The sequence below is a fragment of the Scatophagus argus genome, chromosome 6, assembly GCF_020382885.2.
Source record: "Scatophagus argus isolate fScaArg1 chromosome 6, fScaArg1.pri, whole genome shotgun sequence".
NCBI classification, from domain to species: Eukaryota; Metazoa; Chordata; class Actinopteri; family Scatophagidae; genus Scatophagus; species Scatophagus argus.
In genome coordinates, this window is record NC_058498.1 from 19,092,828 (window position 1) to 19,112,140 (window position 19,313).

The following is a 19,313-nucleotide window of genomic DNA, read 5'->3' on the forward strand; positions in this document are numbered from 1 at the left end:
TAATGTTATACTGTACTATATCTGTGACATATATGATACTGTGCAGCTATTGATCACACCACTATGTCACTTAAGAAAATGCAGCACTATGACTTAAACTACAGTACTGTTCATAGGCATTCTGAGTTTGTAATAATAACTAAATAAAAATAAATAATAAGTTTGCAATTGTGAGTTTAATTGCTTTTTTTTTTTTTTTTTTTTACTTTTCCCTATTTATTGGTACTTATTTCTGTCCTTGTGCTGTTGCAGCACCTGGAATTCCCCTCAGGTGTCCAATAAAGGCATTTCATGTCTTATCTTTAATTATCTTATTAAAGATAAGACAGGCAAGTGAAGAATAGTATAGGCAGTGCCTTATGTAGTATTGTAGTATTAGTATTATAGTATTGAATGTAGTCCAATCATTAGTATTGGGAGCTGGTTGCCTTTGTGCACAGAAAAACCAGAACATGAGCTGCAAAGAGGACAGAAAGGGGGAGACTTGGTAACTCACCAACGGCCAGCAGGAGCAATAGGTCTTGTTAGACCACGAAGGTGTGGCAGTGAGCCAGCATTTACAATACCAGGACTCTGACACCAAAGCAGCTAAATGGGACTCAGTCATTTTCACTTCTGCTTTCTCTTGGGACAATTCAAAATGTCTCCATGAAAAGTCCTGTTAAAACAGGCTTTGAGGCTGAGGCTTTGGGATGGTATCTGGGCTGGAGATAGAAAGGGCTTAATGTACTGTATGTGTGTCTTCTTTCAACAATTTTCCACACAGGTGCCATATTGGTTTAATGCAGTGCATTAAACTGTTTCTGGCATGCCCTCCTCGCAAGCTGAAAAAACTTCATATCCTCCACGCCAAGATTTTTTTTTTTTTTTATCAATCATTAACAATGAAAGAAGAAGCAATAAATAATAAAAAGATCCTCCCTTCAGTGGCCCTATGCTCCTCCAGGGGGGCCAGGTCCTTAGTTTGAAAACCGAAATGAAACTGAGAGAAAATAATGAAGCATTAGCTGATATCTCTTAAAAATCAAATATTTCAAAATATTTCTTGGAACTTTCCATTCAGGGATCAATGCTAAGATCCAATTCTCTACACTAGTCACAACTCCACTTAATAGCTAAAAACCCGCTTAGTGTTGGGTTATAATAGACCATGCCCCTCCTCTTCTCTGTCTGTAGGCCTGCACGGACCTGATGGTCCTGCTGTCCCACATAATTCCCCCTATGATGTGTTAGGCATTGACGGCTGTCTCTTCTGCAGATGAGAAAGCAGCAATTTTTAAAATCATTACAGACATATTAAAGGAGGATGGAGGTGCAGTGAGAGTAACCGAGCAGTGTGGACTCTGACAACTAACGTGTACCGGAATATGTTATCTAAGACAGAAGCCACATGCATATCGCTGCTGGTTCAGAGTACTGGCACCTTTTATATTCCAGTTGAAGCAACTACTGCAGTGCAATCTGCAGCAACTCTTGATCATTAAAGTGGATGACCATCTCCAAAATTTTTACTATTACTATACTGTAACTATTACTCTTTAACTCTTTAGTCCTTTGGAAAAAATACTTTACATTATATGTTATAACATATTGAAGATCTAATTATGTATGACCTCTGAATGAAAGCCAACTTCCTGACCTGACCTTGCAAAGGCCCATGTGTATTTTGGCAGGTGGTTGTGGGGTAAAAAACATGACGTGTCTCTGATAAGAAATGTGTCTCTGCATGTGCCACGTTGCCAAACAGAAAGCGGAGTTGTTGAGTTGGGCCCTCGTTCACTTCTTTTGGACAAGAAAAAGCAGGGAACACCTGATCTGAGCCATGTCTGGATTGAACGCGTCCCTCGGATACTTCCTGGCTGCTGTGATCTTTGCAGCCTCAATTCAGACACTCCTTAAAAAATGGCCACGGTTTAGTTTCATTTTAGAGTTTGCATCTTCTTTCATGCTGGTGGCATGTTGGCTGGAGGTTCAGACCATTGTGGAAGTAGGTGAGTGGGCTGGAGGCCTGGGCCCTGATGTGACTGTAACCATTCTGTTTGTGGTGCTGCTAATGCATGGTGTGATCTGTAGTGGCGCATCAGGGAATCCCACCCTGGTTGTGCTGAAGTTCCTGCAGCTGGAGGCCACGACCTTGCATACTATAATTACTGCAGCAGCCCAGTTTCTTGGAGCCCAACTTGCACTGCTTGTAGCTGCATATTACTGGAGTCTGGAGCTGACAGACATGCACATGATCAAAAACCTGATGGCCAGAGAGTGCAGCACATCTCTGCTGGTTTCTGTGCTCCAGGGATTTTTCACTGAGTGTGTTTGTGCACTCATCTTTCATCTAGTCCATCTAAATCTGCAACACAGAACCACTTTGATCCGGGTGCCCCTCGTTGCTGTCCTCCTTACTTTCCTGTCCCATACTGGTAAGTTTTAGGTGCTCATGTCTTCTCTGTTGTCATCCAAAAAAAGTTTCGAAATACGCTCTTAGTAAGAAAGCTTGTGTTCACAAATTTGAGATCAATTTGCATAAAAAAATTGTACAATTTTATTTGAAAACTTTTCCAAATAACACATAATGAAACATATGAGACCCCACTGCGATATCAGTGCAGCAGTCACTCTGTAATGGTTCAGAGATCCTCTGGTGTGCCTCTACAAAGCCTCAGTAGTCTGCAGCCCCTAGCCTACATACATACTCCATTTGTGCTTTTATAAACTTGTATGTGATAAGAAAAAGTATCTGACAGCGTTAATACACTTGCTTGTACACAGCGCACACAACATTATGAATTCCAGGGATTCCACTTTGGTATCAGTCATGCACGTGGCCCTCTGCTTCAAGGGCTATAAACAGACTTAAGTGCCTTCCTCCACCAACATTAACATGCTCATTTGTTTCTGTGCAGCCAAAGGCTACACTTCAGCTTACATCAACCCAGCCTTAGCCTATGGCCTCACCTTCCACTGTCCTGGATTTACCTTCATGGAATATGCACTAGTCTACTGGTTGAGCTCTTTCACAGGTAAATCACATCTTGATGAGATACATGTATATCCCTTGTCAGCTGCTTTAACCTGAACATAATGAATGTCTGTTTCTAGGCATGACTCTGGCTCTTGTTCTATACATGGGCCACATTCCAAGGATTTTTTCCAAGAATCTACTATATTTTCAGAAGACACGTTTCAGAGTACCAAAGGGGGACAAAGGAGAAAAGAAGAAAATGTAAAAGAAACCACTTTTTTATTTTCTTTGAATCAATATTTTAGGGGAATATCTGACAACAAATGTTTAACGGCCAAGAGATTTTGACCTCGAGTAACAGTCACATGCCAGCACAGAAAATGTAAAAATGTTAAGCTTAAAAAAAATTGATGGCAAATTAATAAAAAATTCCATTCCTGTTCTTTGCATTAAACACATTAGTATCAACAAGTTTTCCCTTTTGGAGAAAAAAAAAAAGTGTAGCACTTTCACTGACATTTCTTCATTAACATGCAGCATGTGAAGAACACAACACATTGGCCATCTGCTGGTGGCATCAAAGAAGACACTGACACAAACAGACTGACTTCACACAAACTGATCTCACAGAGCTCAAAAACTTGCTGAATCAATAAATGACTTAAACACAGGCATTTAGGTAATCTATACCTCCTCATCTCAACAAAAATGGGACAACTACCAGTCCTTCATATTTCACAGTGAGAAGAGGGGAACTGCTCTTACAGACTGGCAGTGCTCTGGGCAGCACTCGGTTTGGAAGACACTGATCCATCAGGCTCTTTGTCTTTTAGTTGATTCTTAAGAGAAGGGCCTGGATCTGTCGCTGAGAAAGAACACATAAAAATGGTCAGTGCATTTGTCTGTTTCAAGCCACTAATTTGCTGAGTTCAGAAATCTGTAGTCTCTACTTATTTTGAAAAGTATCTGGTAGCTAACTTACACAATTCCTAACTGTCTGAGGCAAGCGAAGTGTACCTGATGTTTATGCTTATGGAAACCATCCTCTGTGAGGCTGGTGTATATTGCTGAGCTGATGTTTCTCACCTGGCTGCTGTTGTTGCTCCATCTGAGCCTCGGGGCGGTCTACCCACAAACAATAAGCTGGATCATTCAGTAACGTCTTGCTTTGCCCGCAGCTGAGGCACCTCACAACAGTAAAGCGAGTTTTGCTGTTTTTTCCTAATGAGACAAAGTCAACAAAAAGAAAGTGAGTGTGTCCGATGAGATTAAACACATAACTGAACTGTTAAAAATGTGATGCAAGGTAACACGGGAAGGTAACTGGAGGGTTACTAAGAATAATAAGAATAATAACTAATGAAAACTTACTCCGCTGCCTTGTTGTAGCAGTTACTCCAGGGATGAGCAGTGAGCAGCACTTCTTGCATAATGTTCTCTTGACTGATGGATCTCTGCCATAGAATTAAATGAACAATTAATAGATGACGATCACGCAGGTTCATTGTAAACAAGAAACGGCGGCTCATTAATGTGTTTTTAGACAACAATGAGGTACTAAGACTCATTTGAATATGATATATCATGCTTGAGCTACACAAACAATATTTGTTATTAAGTTTAATTCATTGTCAGTTTAGGTCTCTTAAAACAAACTTTAAAATTGTTGTCAATTGTGATCCATGGAAAATAAAGTTAATGTTCCAATGGGTTTGTTTACATTAATGGTAGCATAAATATGAAACCCTATGCAACACTGAAAAACAAACAAACAACAGCGTAACGCTCAATACCTCGTCACCCCGAACTGACAGAAATCGCTGAGTTTGCCGTAATTCAACCTTCAAATTAAAACCAACATTAAGCGAACCAAAGCTAGATAAGATAATGCTGAGACAAGGCTTTACTTACTGTCTAAGAACTAAACGTCTTGCAATGGTCCTCTGTGTGAAGCAATAGAAACGCGCCAGCTCCACATTTTCTGAGTTTTGAGATAAAACACAATGTGCAGCCTGTAGAGAGATAAAACCGGCGAAGTAAAGTTAACACTGCAAATTTGTTAGCAAGTAAGCTAACGTTTTAGCCACGTGACTGCTGCCGGTGGCAGCATGACAGCGATAGGCTTTTAACCAATTCGTTATTTCCTACCTGGTAAAGATAATTTAGTCTTTGATAAGCGTCTTTGTCTTTCATTTGGGCAGCTATCACATGAAGAGGTAAAAAAAAAACAGAGCAGCAGCTACTTCTACTAGTCAGCTGCAGAAGACCAAAGACCAGGGTTTCACTTCCGGATAAAAACTCCAAAATAAAAGCGTACGATAAGCTCACATTGGTTAAAAACATTTTTGCTAAAACTTTTAAAGTTTCAGCAATCCAACATATTATTATTTTTTTTTAGTAAACATAATACTAAAACACCTCAAGCTTCGTCGACCTAATCTTTTCTCTGCACTGCCTCTAGAGAAGCCACAACCCAACACTTCCACTTTATATCACATAGATTGCATGTTATTAGCTTTAAATTGCGTCTCTATTAAAGGTCATGTTTATTTCATCCTGTGTGAAAAAAAAAAAACATGTGATATTACTTCACCCCAATCACTTTCACACCCAATTCACAAAAGCACAAACAACTGCATTTATTTGAGCATGGAGATAAGGTTGTTAGTCGTTCAAAGGTGAAAAAGAAACAGTCAACAAATTTTACCATGCCTAACCATTATGAAATTGACACTTTTTAAAAACTAATTATTAAGTACACAATATACACATGGGAAAAGCGCATTTCTTTAGTCCAGAAGAACACAAAGGACAGAGGTCGACATACAAATTTTAATAACAATAAAGAAGAAAGTATAAACCCTGTCAATCTAACATTTAAATTTGCCTGTAAGGTGCACCTCTGGTATCAGGAGAGTAATGATACAGGGAAGAACTGGTACAGTAGGTCTGTCAGATGTGGCAGTCAAAGAACGACACAATCACAGCACATGTTCATGATGACAAAAGGTCTGAAATGTTTCCTATAAAAACCGGTGAGAGAAAATGTCCATAAAAGACGAGTCAATGTGGAAATAGCAAGAGTGTTCACCGAGACCCACTATATAACAAGAAGGGGGACAAATTCAAGTATCAAAATACCTAAGACACTGACAAGCTGAAAAGGTAACTTACAAAGGTAGTAAAAATCATTGGAAGAGAAACATTGACACAATCAACAATACATTAGGCAACATTTTCATTTGTTTAAGGCAGCTGATTAAAAAAACTAATAGAACTAGGCATCTTCTTCATTCCAAGTTAAATACAAGCCCAGCCCTAACTTGTCACCAGGAGATTTGTGGTACAAAACAACTATGCCCGACTCTGAAACTAAGCACTTTAGTTTGACTTGTCTTCTGACGTTTGTGTGAGAATAGAGTTCATATGGACAGCGGTGGAGTTGTGCTCTATATTTTTGGTCTTCTTCACAGTGAGGTTTGTCAGGGCTTATAAGGCTGGTGCATCAAGTGTGGCAAGTCACTCTCAGCCTATTGTCTGGCACGAAATCTAAATGGTTGGCACATATCTGTGCACAGCATGGGAAGGCAGGGTAGCTCTTTTCCTAAGCTAGCGATTGCCCTTCATGGCCTCCTTGGCTGCCAGGATGAGAGGTGTGAGACTGGAGAGGGGCTTTGCCAGCTTCAGGAACGGATGCTGCACACCGATCAACAGAGAGAAGGACGGGAAAGAAAAAAAAAACAGTCATTCAAGTGCTAATTTCATTAAAACACAGGAGAAAATCAATTTAAAAAACCCGAACAACAGGAAGCATTTTTAACCTGCAGCAACTCTTTGCCTCCGCCTCTTTTTTCTACATCCATTTCCAAGCAACGGTTGAGGAAGTCTCTGAAGACTGGAGAAAGCTTTTCTGGATTCTGAAGCTCGGGTGTGCCGTTTGTGGCAATCAGGTATAATGCCTGTTCAAAACAAAAGAAAGGGAAACATCAATAGCTGCAAAATAACTTGCTTGCAGCAATTGAATCAAGGCAAACTGGTAAGGTGAGAAGTTTCAGTTAAAGTCTGATCAGTGTTTAATGCACCAGTTTCACCGTGTATTCACACAGCCTCCATAAAGTCCTTTCCTTTGACTCCCTTGACTTCACGACACCATAAAACAAAGTGTCACTGGTGGTCTACAAAAGCTGATAATGAAGTGCTGATTGAGGATTTTCTTATCAGAATTCAAGTGTGTTCACACAGAAGAGCTGAGGTTCATAACATGTGGTGTGGACATGTGAAGAGCAGTGTGTTGACTTTGAAATGAGGTGAGACTACTGATTTGTATATCGTCCATCATCATTGTCAAATATAACACTAAGCAGTCTGTATACACTGAATACTGACACACTTACATGCATGTAATGTACAAAAAACCACTTGTAGTATGTATATAAAACAATTTATGATATTATAATATTTATTCCACACATCCTGGTACTAGCTTTATACATGTTTACAGCAAACACGACGGTGATCTGTAAATCAACGTTGATTATCGGTCTTATTCTTGTAAGTATAAACATACAGCCAATTCAGCAACAGGAGTAGCAAACTAGACACCGGCCAGAAATATCTGTGTCTTGACAACGTCAGCTAACCACAAGTAAACTGTTCGTTGCCTGGTTTATTTCCTTGAATGCTGTTGTCAGTGAGTGTGAAGAGCAGGACGAACTTTCATGAGGCTTGTGAACATTTGTCCTGCTTTTGTGTTGACAGTTATAGGACTGCAGTTGTCCAGCAACTATGCTTAAGTCTGACATAAAAATCACTGATCCAACTAATAACCATTTTAGATTTTTGACTTAAAATCAAGATGTTTATTACAGTAAGCTGTGCCTTTAACCTTGTTTTTAAGTGAACCTGATTTTGTTAAATGAATCTGTTCACTGTACAGAGCATACAGTACTGTACCAAGTTTCAAACTGGAGATAAACAATGTGCCAATAAGACGACAAATTAATTGAGGACAGATAAACAACCAAGAAAGTTTAAAGAGTTTTCACTCACTCGTAGTGGGTTCTCATTCAGGTAGGGAGGCTCTCCTTCAACCATCTCAATGGCCATAATACCAAGTGACCAAATGTCTACTTTGGGCCCATAAGCTTTTCTGGTCACCACCTCAGGAGCCATCCAGTAAGGTGTGCCTACCATGGTGCTGCGTTTGCTCTGCTCTGGAGTGATCTGGGCACAGAAGCCAAAATCGGCTTTGGAGAAGATGAAGAAGAGTAAACACACAGTCAGAGTGAAAGGATGTGACATAACAAGTTGATAACATCAGACAACATCAAAACAGTCCTTACTCAGCTTGACAGAGCCATCCATCCCGAGTAACACATTGTCGCTTTTGATGTCTCTGTGAATGACCTGGTTTGCGTGCAGGAAATCCAATGCTTGTAAACACTGCAGATATGGAAACAGAGTACGTTTTTGAGGGTTAAACTTGGATTTGATTTCAAATGCTCCTGGCTGTAAAGACAGCAATGTACCTCTCTGCAGACAGCAGCGATCTGGGCTTCATCCATACAGGTCTCTGTAACCACATCTGTCAGTGAGCCACCGGCCAGATACTCCATCACCACAAACAGCTCCTCCCCCATCAGGAAACTGACATACACACACAAATACACAACGTCACGCTTTTGTGAACACTGTTGGATTTGTTGCAATCATCATTAGATGTTCTGTAGCAGTCAGGCTGCAAGTTTACTTTCAATCTCACCTATCTAAAAAGTTGACAATGTTGGGATTCTTTAACTCCTTCATCACTAGAATCTCATTGATGATCAGCTCCTTCTTAGGCTGCTTTTGTAGGTTGATCTGTTTAATGGCGACCTGGAAAGGGTAGTGTGAGAGACCAGAAAATTTGTCAAATTTCTCTAGGGATCATGTTGGTACAGAAATTCCTTCTCTTCTTCTTTGTTGTGGCTGTGTAAGTATGTTAAGTAGTGAGACTGTATAGCTTTTGTAAGAACAAACAACATATTTGTCCACTCACAAATCAAAAGTTGAAATCACATGCAATAAAACACAACCTTATTCATAAGTTTTGCTGATACAACCTTTTTCAGTCTGGTTTTACTTGTACTACTGGTACAGTACAGTTTGGTGTTACTATATGCAAGAATTGTCACATGTGGAGTTCAGAAGAAGTTTCACCATCTCACTCTGAAGCTATACTTCTTACAGAAAACAGAGTTGTAAACTATTAACTTGTGTGTCAGTTTTTATTACATGAGCACCACTACTTTACTCTGCTGTGTCCCATGTTAGTCTTTTTATTGTTTCCTCATTCATTACTCAGTCACTCTTTACCTCCTGTCCCGTGGCGACATCGATGGCTGTGAATACTGTTCCTGATGCCCTATAAGAAGGAGGAGATGAGAAGTTTACTTCAAAGCACATTTTAAAAACAAATCTGCTCATATGTAACAGAGTTGTGACATGATATTATGATATTATATATTTACACATGACATACACAGGAACATGAGAACAATACCTCTACTAGAGATCCAGTAACATCTTTCTCATAGGATAGTAGAGTCCCACTAAAGTTTCTGGCTTCACATCACTGACATGACCCAAAATTGGCCCCACAAATCTCTGTTAACCCAGAGTTTTTGTCCAATTAAGATATAATTAAGATATAATTCAAAAATTCCATTTTCCGTTGTTTTTCAAGGTTGCATACAATCAGTATAGAATAATCATGAGTAAAACACTCCCAGTGCTAACTGGCATCCATCTGATCTGTTCTGGTAAAGCAAAAATCAGTTCATATCATTTAGGTCTGAGCACAAAATGGGTACACATAAAAAAATTTTAATACCAATACAAAAAATAAGCAGATTCAGTTGAAGAGAAACTGAAGGGTCCATTATTATTATTATTATAAATGCAACATCACAGAGTACACATAAAAATGGAAATCTTAACACAGAATCTGTACTCACCCCTGACCAATTTTTTCATATCGGGTGTACTTCTTCTTGGGATCTCCAATACTGACTATGGTTCCTGTAAGCCACGTGACAATGACATATGTAAAGGGAACAGGCTGAATTAAAACTGCTGTATTGTTGTGACAATGGATTTGTGAGACTAATGATTTATTAATAATTTACTCAGTTTGTCCATGATCTCCTCATCAGACATCTTGCCCTTCCTTTTCTGTCTGTCTGCAGCTTTGGAGGCAACATCTCCGTCTACACATGGAGTTGGAGCAGGGATGGGGTCAATAACAGAGCGAGTATATACCTGCACAACAAAACATAAGACAGACAAAATAAGTAAACATAAACAGTCATTAAGCTGTCAAGCCTACTTAAAACAGGAGACTTACACTCTTTGTATGTTCTGGTCTTGGTGCCACAACAGGAGGAGGAGCTTCATCATCGTCATCATCATCAATGTTTTTAATATTTGGAGAAGAGGGTTCAGTGCCTTTCTTGACAGGCTAGTTTAGAGTGAAAGAAAAAGCTGTTAGTCTTTACAAGACAAAACACATTACAAATAAAACAGCAGGTTTTTTCAACAGCCTTGTAATACTTACAGACTGAGGCCCTGGGGTGAATGCGTCTTTTTCTGTCAATGAAAAAACAAACAAAATGTTTTAGAAACAAGATGTTTTTTAAGTACCTGTTTACACAGATTGAACAAGGTGCTCTCAAAGGGTTCAAGGCTGACACATCATACTGTTTTGCTCTCTGTAACTCTGGTCACTCAGTGTTTCACATGAAATGATATTGATTAAATTCCTCTTTACAAGAAAGAAAAAAATGTATCGACTGGAAGACAAGAGAAAAATTTTGGGAAATAATTAACTTGTACCTGCAAACATGGTGGTGAATATAACTTCATAATGTCCTGCACAAAATCAAACATTCTTAAATCAACTTAGACTCTCACCCGAAGATGAGAAGCTGAGGTACTTCTGACGACCATTGCCTGTAGAGTCATAAAACTTTAGAACGTCGAGCACAGCCTGTGGGTTTTTCTTCTGCTCTGACTTGGTGATGTTTGAGGTCTGGAGTAGTCGAGCCCATTGCTCTGGCATACCCTGTGTAGGATAAAGATATGTTGCCAAACTGGTGCAAACTAAGATGTGATGTAAATGTGTATTTGAGTTGAGTCAAAAATCAGGGATTAGAGGAAGAAACAAAATAAACATGTGAGAATGAGCAACCAGTGAAGACTCACAGTGAACTCCCCTGTGACAGCATCAAACCCAACATGTATGGTGTGCTCAAAATCTGAAGGTGGTGAGATTTCAGGTCGTTCTTTGTCTCGGTCTTTCTTCCTACCACCTGACAGAAACCAAAACTTCAATCAAATTCCACAGGACGACACTTCACAAGTGTTCACAAACAGAAGAATGAGTTTAAAGTTAAATATTTTTCCTCCCAAACTTTTCATCTCACCTTTTTCAGCACCAGAGAAGATTGAGATGATCTTGTTGCGAGGTTTTCTCTCCTCTGGCACAGAAGGCAGTGGCTTTGAGCTGTGGTTGGCAGAGAGGGAGTCTTTGCCAGATCCGGTGCTGAAGATGGTACTACTCATCCTGACCGGAGGGGCAGGGGGTTTATCCTCGGGGTCTCCGTTATCACACATCGCTATAAGTCACTGAGAGCCTGACTGGGGTAAGAGGGCTTCGGGAGCACAGTGGGTGAGGATGGACAGGGTGGCAAACAGAGAGAATGCGAGGCAGCGCTCACACCAACACAAAGCACAGGTGTGCTCATGCGCTACAGGACGACGTGCCCAAAAATGACAGCAGAAGGGAAGCACTGAGTAGCACCTGGGAGGAAAACCAACCAGACATTCATTAGGCCATAATATAGAGTAATGAGCTTACAAATACAGCCATAGGTGGCAACTAATAATCAGCAATCTACGCTCTATTGTCATACAGTTTAATGACATCGTGATTGAAGCTGATGAGTGTACAGGAGTATTGTTGGGGGTGAGAACGCATGCTGTTACATTTAAAGTTAACTTAAAGTGTCAGCGGAACGAAAACACTGACTATAGCTTATTTAGGCAAACATGCACATCCTCTAAAATCTTAGCACTGGTCTCGAAAGTTTTAAGAACATTTTCAACAAAGCAGGTTCTTCTTTGTGCCCCGTGTAGAATCTTAAGAACACTATCAAAGGAGACCATAAACGAGTAATGCCAGTTGCTTGTCCCGCAGTGGATACAGAAGCAAAATGCAGACACTTAATTTCTTCGGGCTAAGACACAGGATGTCAATATATCTAGCTTCGACCCATTATTTTCCCCACATAATAGCATTTCTATCTACCAAAAATGCCCTTCAAACTGAACAACAACAGGGGCGGCTAGCAAGCTAACGTTAGCATTAACTACTTGGCCAACAAGTGTGCTAGCTCGAAGCTAACGTTAGCATGACAAGCTACACTAACATTTGAAATCCTGTGAGATCCGTGCCAAGCTTTTAGCCAACTAACACCAACAAGTCTGCCAACCGAACTTATGGTTTTCCCCAGAGAAATTAACATTGCCAGGGGGTGACTTAGACAACACCACAAACGATGCAAAGTAGCAAACTATCCAGTACCAGTATGCTTTATGCACAGGCTAACGAAGACGACGCAGGAGCAGCAGAGCTCACCGGAGGTTCCACACCAGTTAAACTTGAATAGAACTTGACTCCCGGACGAACCTCGACGGTCTGGAAAGCGTTCGTGAATCTGATCAAAAGTAGTCCCTCTGTTACATGGGTCCTTGATGGTGCGCGACGCGTACAAATAACTTAGTAAAAACGTGACGACAACTATTTACAATGCAACTTTTCTTCTATCTTTTCGGCCCTTGGATAATTCCGCTATGGCGAAGGGGAAGCGGAACTGCTGACCCAGCCCTAGCCTATTCAATAAATGTTTCAAATGAATGGTATGGTGTGTGAAGTTTCTGCTATCTGAATCCGAAGATTACAGCCTCTGTGCCATACTGTACTGCTAATACTGTGGGCACTAAAGGCGTTTTTGACCACTGGGAAAACTAGAATCTGGAAATATGTTGAAACTTCGAAAACTGGAAGTCAGATGTTGAATTAGATCGAAAAGCATTTTAGGTAATGTAGTTCAGTCTTTATAATATGTGAACAGGAGCCTGATTGATACACACTTTTCATCAGCTGGAGGGTGAAAGTATTAAACCCCAAACCTGTTCAAGTATCATAGAGCCATTCCTGCAAACTGGACTTGTCTGGGATATATATTTAGTTATAATTTTAAGATTTATTTCTGTGTGATCTATGAAAATGGAATACCAGAGGAGCATATTAGATATGCTATCATTCAAAGTCCTTAACATCCAGTTTTCCCTTTACATAGCATAAAGATCATCAAGAACATACTGTCTGACAGCATCATCTCTATGTATTTGTACATATCCACTTGTTCGACTCTTCATTGAAGCTACACAATGAGTACATTGAGTGAAATCCTCAGATCCCAGACTGTGTTGTTGTGGTTGCTCCATCCTATTAAATGGAAATATTGATATGATATCTTTTGCACTGTAACCCTTATACACACTTCTAAATTATGCAGCCTGAGATATTTGGTATCTTTAAAAACTTTAGGATCTCCAACAGAATTTCAAGTAATGTGAATTTGTAGAATGTGCAACAATCAGTGGTGGAATAAGTACTCAGGTCTTCGACTTCAGTAAAAACAGAAATACTATAGTGTAAAAATGCCATATTACAAGTTAAGGTCCTGCATTTACTGAAGTAGCGGTAACAAAATATACTTAAAATATAAAAAGTAAAAGTACTCATTATGCAGAATAGTCTGTTTCAGAATATATATATATATGTATATATATATATATATATATATATATATAACTAGATTATAGTTGATGATGCACATTTATGTAAACATCAGACATGTTAAAAATGGTAAAGCTGGAGCTAAATTTGACTAATTAACATACTGCCAGGTAGCTTAATCCCTAATAATACACTGATATTTATTTGTTGATTTTGTATAATAATAATAATAATAAATAATGTAAATCTACTAACTAGTAACTAAAGCTGTCCAAAAAATGTAGTGGAGCAGTACAGTATAAAGTAGCACGAAATGGAAATACTCAAATAAAGTACAAGAACCTCATACGCAGCCTCATAGCTCAGTGTTTTACCATTACTGTCTGTAGTGTGGTGTTCACATGCACTGTAGCTTTGTGACTCTGCAATTACACTTTCCAGTGTGACTTTTCTGACAAAATGTCATTGTCAACACAAAACAGGAAATGTCTTTAGTTCAACATGACACAAATCAACACAGTTCTTTGCTTTTTATTTTTTGGAGTTTAAAATATTGTTTACAGTTGGGATAAAAGACATCCTAAGAAAATGTTTTGTGGCCACAGACATTCTTGATTTAAGTGTTTCAAACTCAATAAATAAGCGTCATCTTACCATACACTGCTTTATAATGGGAAAATCTTGCACACAACTTTGAGACCTGACCAAAACAAAGAAGTTTACTTACAGTACTTGGAACCTATTCCAACAACCAGGTTAAGTGGATTATCTGCATTACTTTGCAGAGTAAAACTAGGAACCTGACCTGATGTTAAATAGATCTGCTCTCTGTTTGCAGTACCTCAGAAGATAAGGTGCTCTAAGACTTTGATCCCAGTTATGCCCAAAAACCCTGGGATCAGACCAAACTAAAAAATAACAAGCCCATAAGCTTTTTAACAAAAGATAAGTTGACCATCAGTGTTTAAATGATTCGGTGTTCCCACACGTATTTGGACAGTGCAACACAACACACCACTGTGATTAGAAGAGTTCCACCACATACAGATGTCACCAAAGAGCCGTCACCAACTGGAAACTGTAAAATCGCAGGGCCTTGCTCCTACAGGACACAAGATACATTTTGAGTGATAAAGGAAAAGGAATAACAGACAGTGAGTATTAACTAAGTAAGATGCAAAGAAAGTCACCTGCTGATTGTGGAGTTTAACCCACAGACACATGCTTGAATTGTCTGCAGTACAGGGGGCGTTCATGACAGTATGAGGCTCGAAGTTGTTGAGCTGCTTACCTATAAGGAAGAGATAAGTTTAGATGAAGACAAGCAATCACTTTCTCTATCCATCACCTACATTCTTCATAAGGTGTTTCTGTCAGCCAACATAAAAGGCTTTTCATAGTCAAGTTATTGTTGTAACCATTGAGGTTAGTAGTATATTCAAATATTAACCCATTAAGCTTGATTATCAGGTATTTTAACTTGTAGTTTAAGCTCAAGTCCTGAATCATTTAAGGTTGGCAAAACCGCAAAGTTGTAAAGCACAGGAGCTAGAAAATATTTCCTAACAGTTAACTTATGAGGTATATTAAAAACATATTTGGTTACTTGTTTCTGAGAAGCCAGACATATATGGTTACAGAATAAATAAGATCCACTTACATGTTTCAGTCCGCAGCAGCAGCTCTGAGGGTTCTAGGTCAACAGACGTAAATGCTTTCCCATCAAAAGAGGGCTCATGGTAGCGACCGTGTATGGGAATCGCTACTTTTAATAGTCCAGGAGTTGGTCCATCAGAGGTGGGGTACACGTAAGCGACAAATCCTGAAGTCTTGTGAGCAGGCACTTCTAGGTCAATGGATGAATCTAGTAATATCTTACACAGGTGAATATGTAAATAATTAATACGTACGTGCATGAATGTGGTTTGTAGTATTTATTTCCACAAATGTGCAATTTATTGTCAAAGTGCCATTCTTACATGCCAATCACTTTGATCGCTCAGAGTTGCAAGTTGGTATGGATCAAGGTATATACCTCTGGGCCATCTATGAAGTAGCAAAACTCTGACCCAGCTGAGCACATCAGGGCCAAGCTCGATAGTGGTTACCACTTCCCTAAAACATACCAGAAATCACTTTCTCATTCCACACACAGTGAGCCTTAGATGGTTATTGTTCCATGTTTGAAAATACCTGTGAAAACCCTTTTTGTGGATCTCCACCGAAACCTGTGAGGATTCAAGCAACTGCCTCAGAAGACCACAGTGGTTTTCTTTCTTCTCATCTGCAAAAATATGTAGACTGTATTGGTCAATACCACAAGAATGTACGGTAATGGTAATGGCAATTTCAAATGTAATAATACATTTATGGCTGATTTAAGTATTAGCTTATTAGCTAAGATATTAGCTTATTTTCCATTGTTCTGAACAAGTCATTAAAAAGATGAGAAAAGTTGGTTCAACAGCCAGATACAAAAGACATAATTAAAAATCAAATACAGGACGGAGAAATTAGTTTTGAATGTAAAACTGCAGCCTAATTATGACTAACAGACCAATGAAATAACAATTAGTTTTTGTTTTATTTTCCATTCAATCTCGCTTTGTACTGCTCTCGTGCATAGTAAGAGAAGAGATGAGTTTCAACCAAAATTATGTTTTGGTGACACACAAGGTATCGTCTGCTAGTGAACATCCGATTTAGCACAGGAAGTCCGATAATACACCTTACCCTCACAATGACATGCCGATAACAAAGCCAACACAGATAAGAGTACAAAATACATTAAAATACTAATGCTGAACTACAACAAGCTTTATACAGCTCGTGTAGTATTCGATTTATCTAAGTACAGCTATGGTAGGTTACTTGGTGCTCTCTTTTAAATTGTTTACGGAAGAAGAGCTCGAAGGACCCCTTTGTAGTTTTAGGGAAGTTCTGATACTCCCTGACTAGAAAGAAAAATAAACGGACATTGTGGAACAGCTGCGAGGTAATAATAATGTATTAAACATTAAATGTTTAATCAGCGAATCATCAATCAATGATGTGATTCAGATGAAGCAATAGCAACTTTAGATATTTCTCCAAATATAAACAGGCTTCGGTGAAGACAGAAAGGTCAGACACTGAATAGCAGTAGGCACCAAGGCAACGTCTAAAGACCGTCCTCAAGCTCGTTATTTTTAGTTAGGTTGTTAATTTGGACTCAGATATAAAATGCTCATCAAGTATTATAGTTATTATGGTTACAGTGATCTGATAGTTTATCGTTGAACTCCAAGTGGAGACCAGTTGAAAATAGGTCCGTTAGAGATCTTAACAGAAGATGAGCTTCGAGGCAAAACGATGTGGAGTGCAGTTCAGTCCCCCCTCTATAGTTTTAATTTATGAAAACAAGGAAACCAAAACAGTGCGAAAAAGAATAATACCTGTGCGCAACTTCTCAAAGTACTCTGGTAAGGCGACACAATTATTCTGCGAATAACAAGTGCACACAGTTTCCTTAACTCGTATAATAATTTTCACTTAATCTGTGGCATGTTTAAAAAATGTTTTTTTTATTAACGTTAACTGCATTTTTACGTACATATTTACCAATAAAGCACTATATAAACTGCAAGGACCTTAATTTCTGTCTAATCCCGAGTCTCTGTGTTGTCGTGGGCTCTCTATACCTCAAATTTCAGTTGATGTTATGCACTCATGATTTATATATTCCCAAATGTTTCCTTTATCAAAATATTTTTTCTGATGAACTACCACATCTAGTAAGTTGTATGCACTGTACCTAATATATACAGAATGCTCACAATGTGGGAGTAATACGGAGTCAATTAGAGACCCGGTTAAAGTTAATCTGACCGCCTGTACACACAGTGTGAATTCTTGATTCCCTCTCTCTCCGTAACCCCCAGACTACAGCATGGCCGCTGAAAGGCTGAAGAACCACCCTCGACACAGGGATTACCTGGAGGGTGTGTCCCAGAGCCAGCTGGAGAAGCTTCACATCATCCTGCGAGATCACTTGCAGGGCTTCAGTTTGGAGCACAGTCTGGCTTCGTTTCGCCTGGATCCCGACGAAGATCTGAACAAACTGGACGATGAGGAACTGGCTCGCAAGAAGGGCCAAATGGACGAACTGTTTGAGAGGAATCGGAGGCGCAAAGATGATCCTAACTTTGTTTACGACCTGGAGATTGACTTCAACAAGACCACACAAGAAAAGTGCAGCTGGGATGACGATTCTGATGACGGATTTTAAAACAGTTTTCCAATCCCTTGATTGATGGAGTTTAACCTTTCAGAGTGCAGATTGTCAATCACCTGACATACTGATGTTCTGTGAGATAACAGGAACATGTGACACAACTGAACTTTACCACAGTGCTTCATATCCATCTAAACCCATGAACATGTTAACTAGAGCTTTTTAGGAAGGATCTACTTGCAATTTAGTAAGTATATACACTTTGGTGCCAGTTTATTGGTTACTGAAAGCTAATGGAGTCTGAACTGTACATTGTACCTTCATGAAGATGATAATGTCCAGCTTTTATTCAAACCATTTTATCAGGGGGCTGGTGATTCAATTTTACAGTCATTTGCACAGCTATAGTTAAAACACTGTTGAATCGTGCCACGTTGCACTGAAAAGTGTTTCTAATATTTTGCCCACTCTATTCATTTGAATAAGAGCAGACCAAATATTAGAAACACCACACAGTAGAACAGCAGAATCCAACAGCGCTGTAAACTAAAGCTTCAAAACAGCCATCAAATTGAATCAGAATGTCTGAAACGGTTTCATTTAACAGTGAACACTCTAACCTCCATGAGGGCAGAATTCAGTACAGGATTGTTTTATTAGACTTCATTCATTTTAGCTAGCTGTACTTAATAAGCTGGCAAGTGAATGTATGTTTCAATGGTTCTGGCAACGACTAGAATTTTAGATTAGTAAGAATTAGTACACTAATTAGGGACAGCCATAGTAGTGGCTGAACAGACAAATAGGACACCAACCACTTGACAGCATTCCTAGATGACAACAGCAATAAATACAGGAGATACAAGCACCCACTGGTTTAACAATGGTTTGCCATTTCACTTAAAGCATCAGTAACATTGTTTTCCCCAATTAGCCCCCCATGATATTTTGGCTTTTCTTGAGATCTCTCCAATTGAAATTACAGCTGCAAGCCCCAATGCAGTCGGGACTGAACATTTGTGTTAGTTATTCTGCAATATCCATGGACCTCAATGGACTTCACAATAGTTTCCACAGAGAAACACTCAGCATTTCAAAAATAGAGATAAATGGGAAAATGTGTGAAAGTCAAATGATGTTGGTGAATGCCCTGTGGTAATTTCAAATGCATACATAACATGTTCTATTTCGAACTGGAATGAATTGAATAATGCATGAATAACAGGGAATATTTATTTGTTATAAAAAACTGAAATTTTCAAAATACAAAGACTTTGGCTCTTTTATTTGTGACTTAC

General features: G+C 39.1%; 5 protein-coding genes across 6 annotated transcripts; 2 read left to right on the forward strand and 3 right to left on the reverse strand.

Annotated features, from left to right (window-relative positions):
• The first annotated feature begins 1,736 nt into the window (after positions 1-1,736).
• On the forward strand, positions 1,737-3,469 carry aqp12 (aquaporin 12). Its single transcript, XM_046391494.1, has 3 exons — positions 1,737-2,417; positions 2,901-3,017; positions 3,097-3,469. Exons 1-3 carry the CDS (start codon positions 1,823-1,825, stop codon positions 3,222-3,224), a joined length of 840 nt encoding a protein of 279 aa, XP_046247450.1. The 5' UTR covers positions 1,737-1,822; the 3' UTR covers positions 3,225-3,469.
• On the reverse strand, positions 3,222-5,302 carry rpp21 (ribonuclease P 21 subunit). Its single transcript, XM_046391967.1, has 5 exons — positions 5,108-5,302; positions 4,871-4,971; positions 4,331-4,413; positions 4,046-4,180; positions 3,222-3,824 (listed from the first exon to the last, which is right to left on the reverse strand). Exons 1-5 carry the CDS (start codon positions 5,300-5,302, stop codon positions 3,721-3,723), a joined length of 618 nt encoding a protein of 205 aa, XP_046247923.1. The 3' UTR covers positions 3,222-3,720.
• A 271-nt stretch (positions 5,303-5,573) lies between these two features.
• Positions 5,574-12,979, reverse strand: pak2b (p21 protein (Cdc42/Rac)-activated kinase 2b). Of its 2 annotated transcripts, none has more exons than XM_046392254.1 (15): positions 12,636-12,979; positions 11,422-11,798; positions 11,201-11,307; positions 10,910-11,060; positions 10,554-10,585; positions 10,344-10,457; positions 10,126-10,258; positions 9,955-10,018; positions 9,314-9,362; positions 8,721-8,833; positions 8,488-8,605; positions 8,302-8,401; positions 8,009-8,205; positions 6,781-6,918; positions 5,574-6,655 (listed from the first exon to the last, which is right to left on the reverse strand). In XM_046392254.1, the coding sequence occupies exons 2-15, from the start codon at positions 11,609-11,611 to the stop codon at positions 6,569-6,571; spliced, it is 1,593 nt and encodes a 530-aa protein (XP_046248210.1). In that variant the 5' UTR covers positions 11,612-11,798; positions 12,636-12,979; the 3' UTR covers positions 5,574-6,568. The 2 variants fall into 2 exon arrangements, with proteins under 2 accessions (XP_046248210.1, XP_046248209.1); XM_046392253.1 differs by having other exon boundaries at positions 12,582-12,979.
• A 1,338-nt stretch (positions 12,980-14,317) lies between these two features.
• pigx (phosphatidylinositol glycan anchor biosynthesis, class X) lies at positions 14,318-16,734 on the reverse strand. Its single transcript, XM_046391093.1, has 6 exons — positions 16,536-16,734; positions 15,996-16,086; positions 15,782-15,917; positions 15,463-15,676; positions 14,993-15,093; positions 14,318-14,904 (listed from the first exon to the last, which is right to left on the reverse strand). The coding sequence occupies exons 1-6, from the start codon at positions 16,588-16,590 to the stop codon at positions 14,767-14,769; spliced, it is 735 nt and encodes a 244-aa protein (XP_046247049.1). The 5' UTR covers positions 16,591-16,734; the 3' UTR covers positions 14,318-14,766.
• Positions 16,735-16,912: 178 nt separating this feature from the next.
• Positions 16,913-19,281, forward strand: cep19 (centrosomal protein 19). The gene is made up of 2 exons (XM_046391098.1): positions 16,913-17,263; positions 17,723-19,281. The coding sequence occupies exons 1-2, from the start codon at positions 17,134-17,136 to the stop codon at positions 18,067-18,069; spliced, it is 477 nt and encodes a 158-aa protein (XP_046247054.1). The 5' UTR covers positions 16,913-17,133; the 3' UTR covers positions 18,070-19,281.
• Positions 19,282-19,313: the final 32 nt, after the last annotated feature.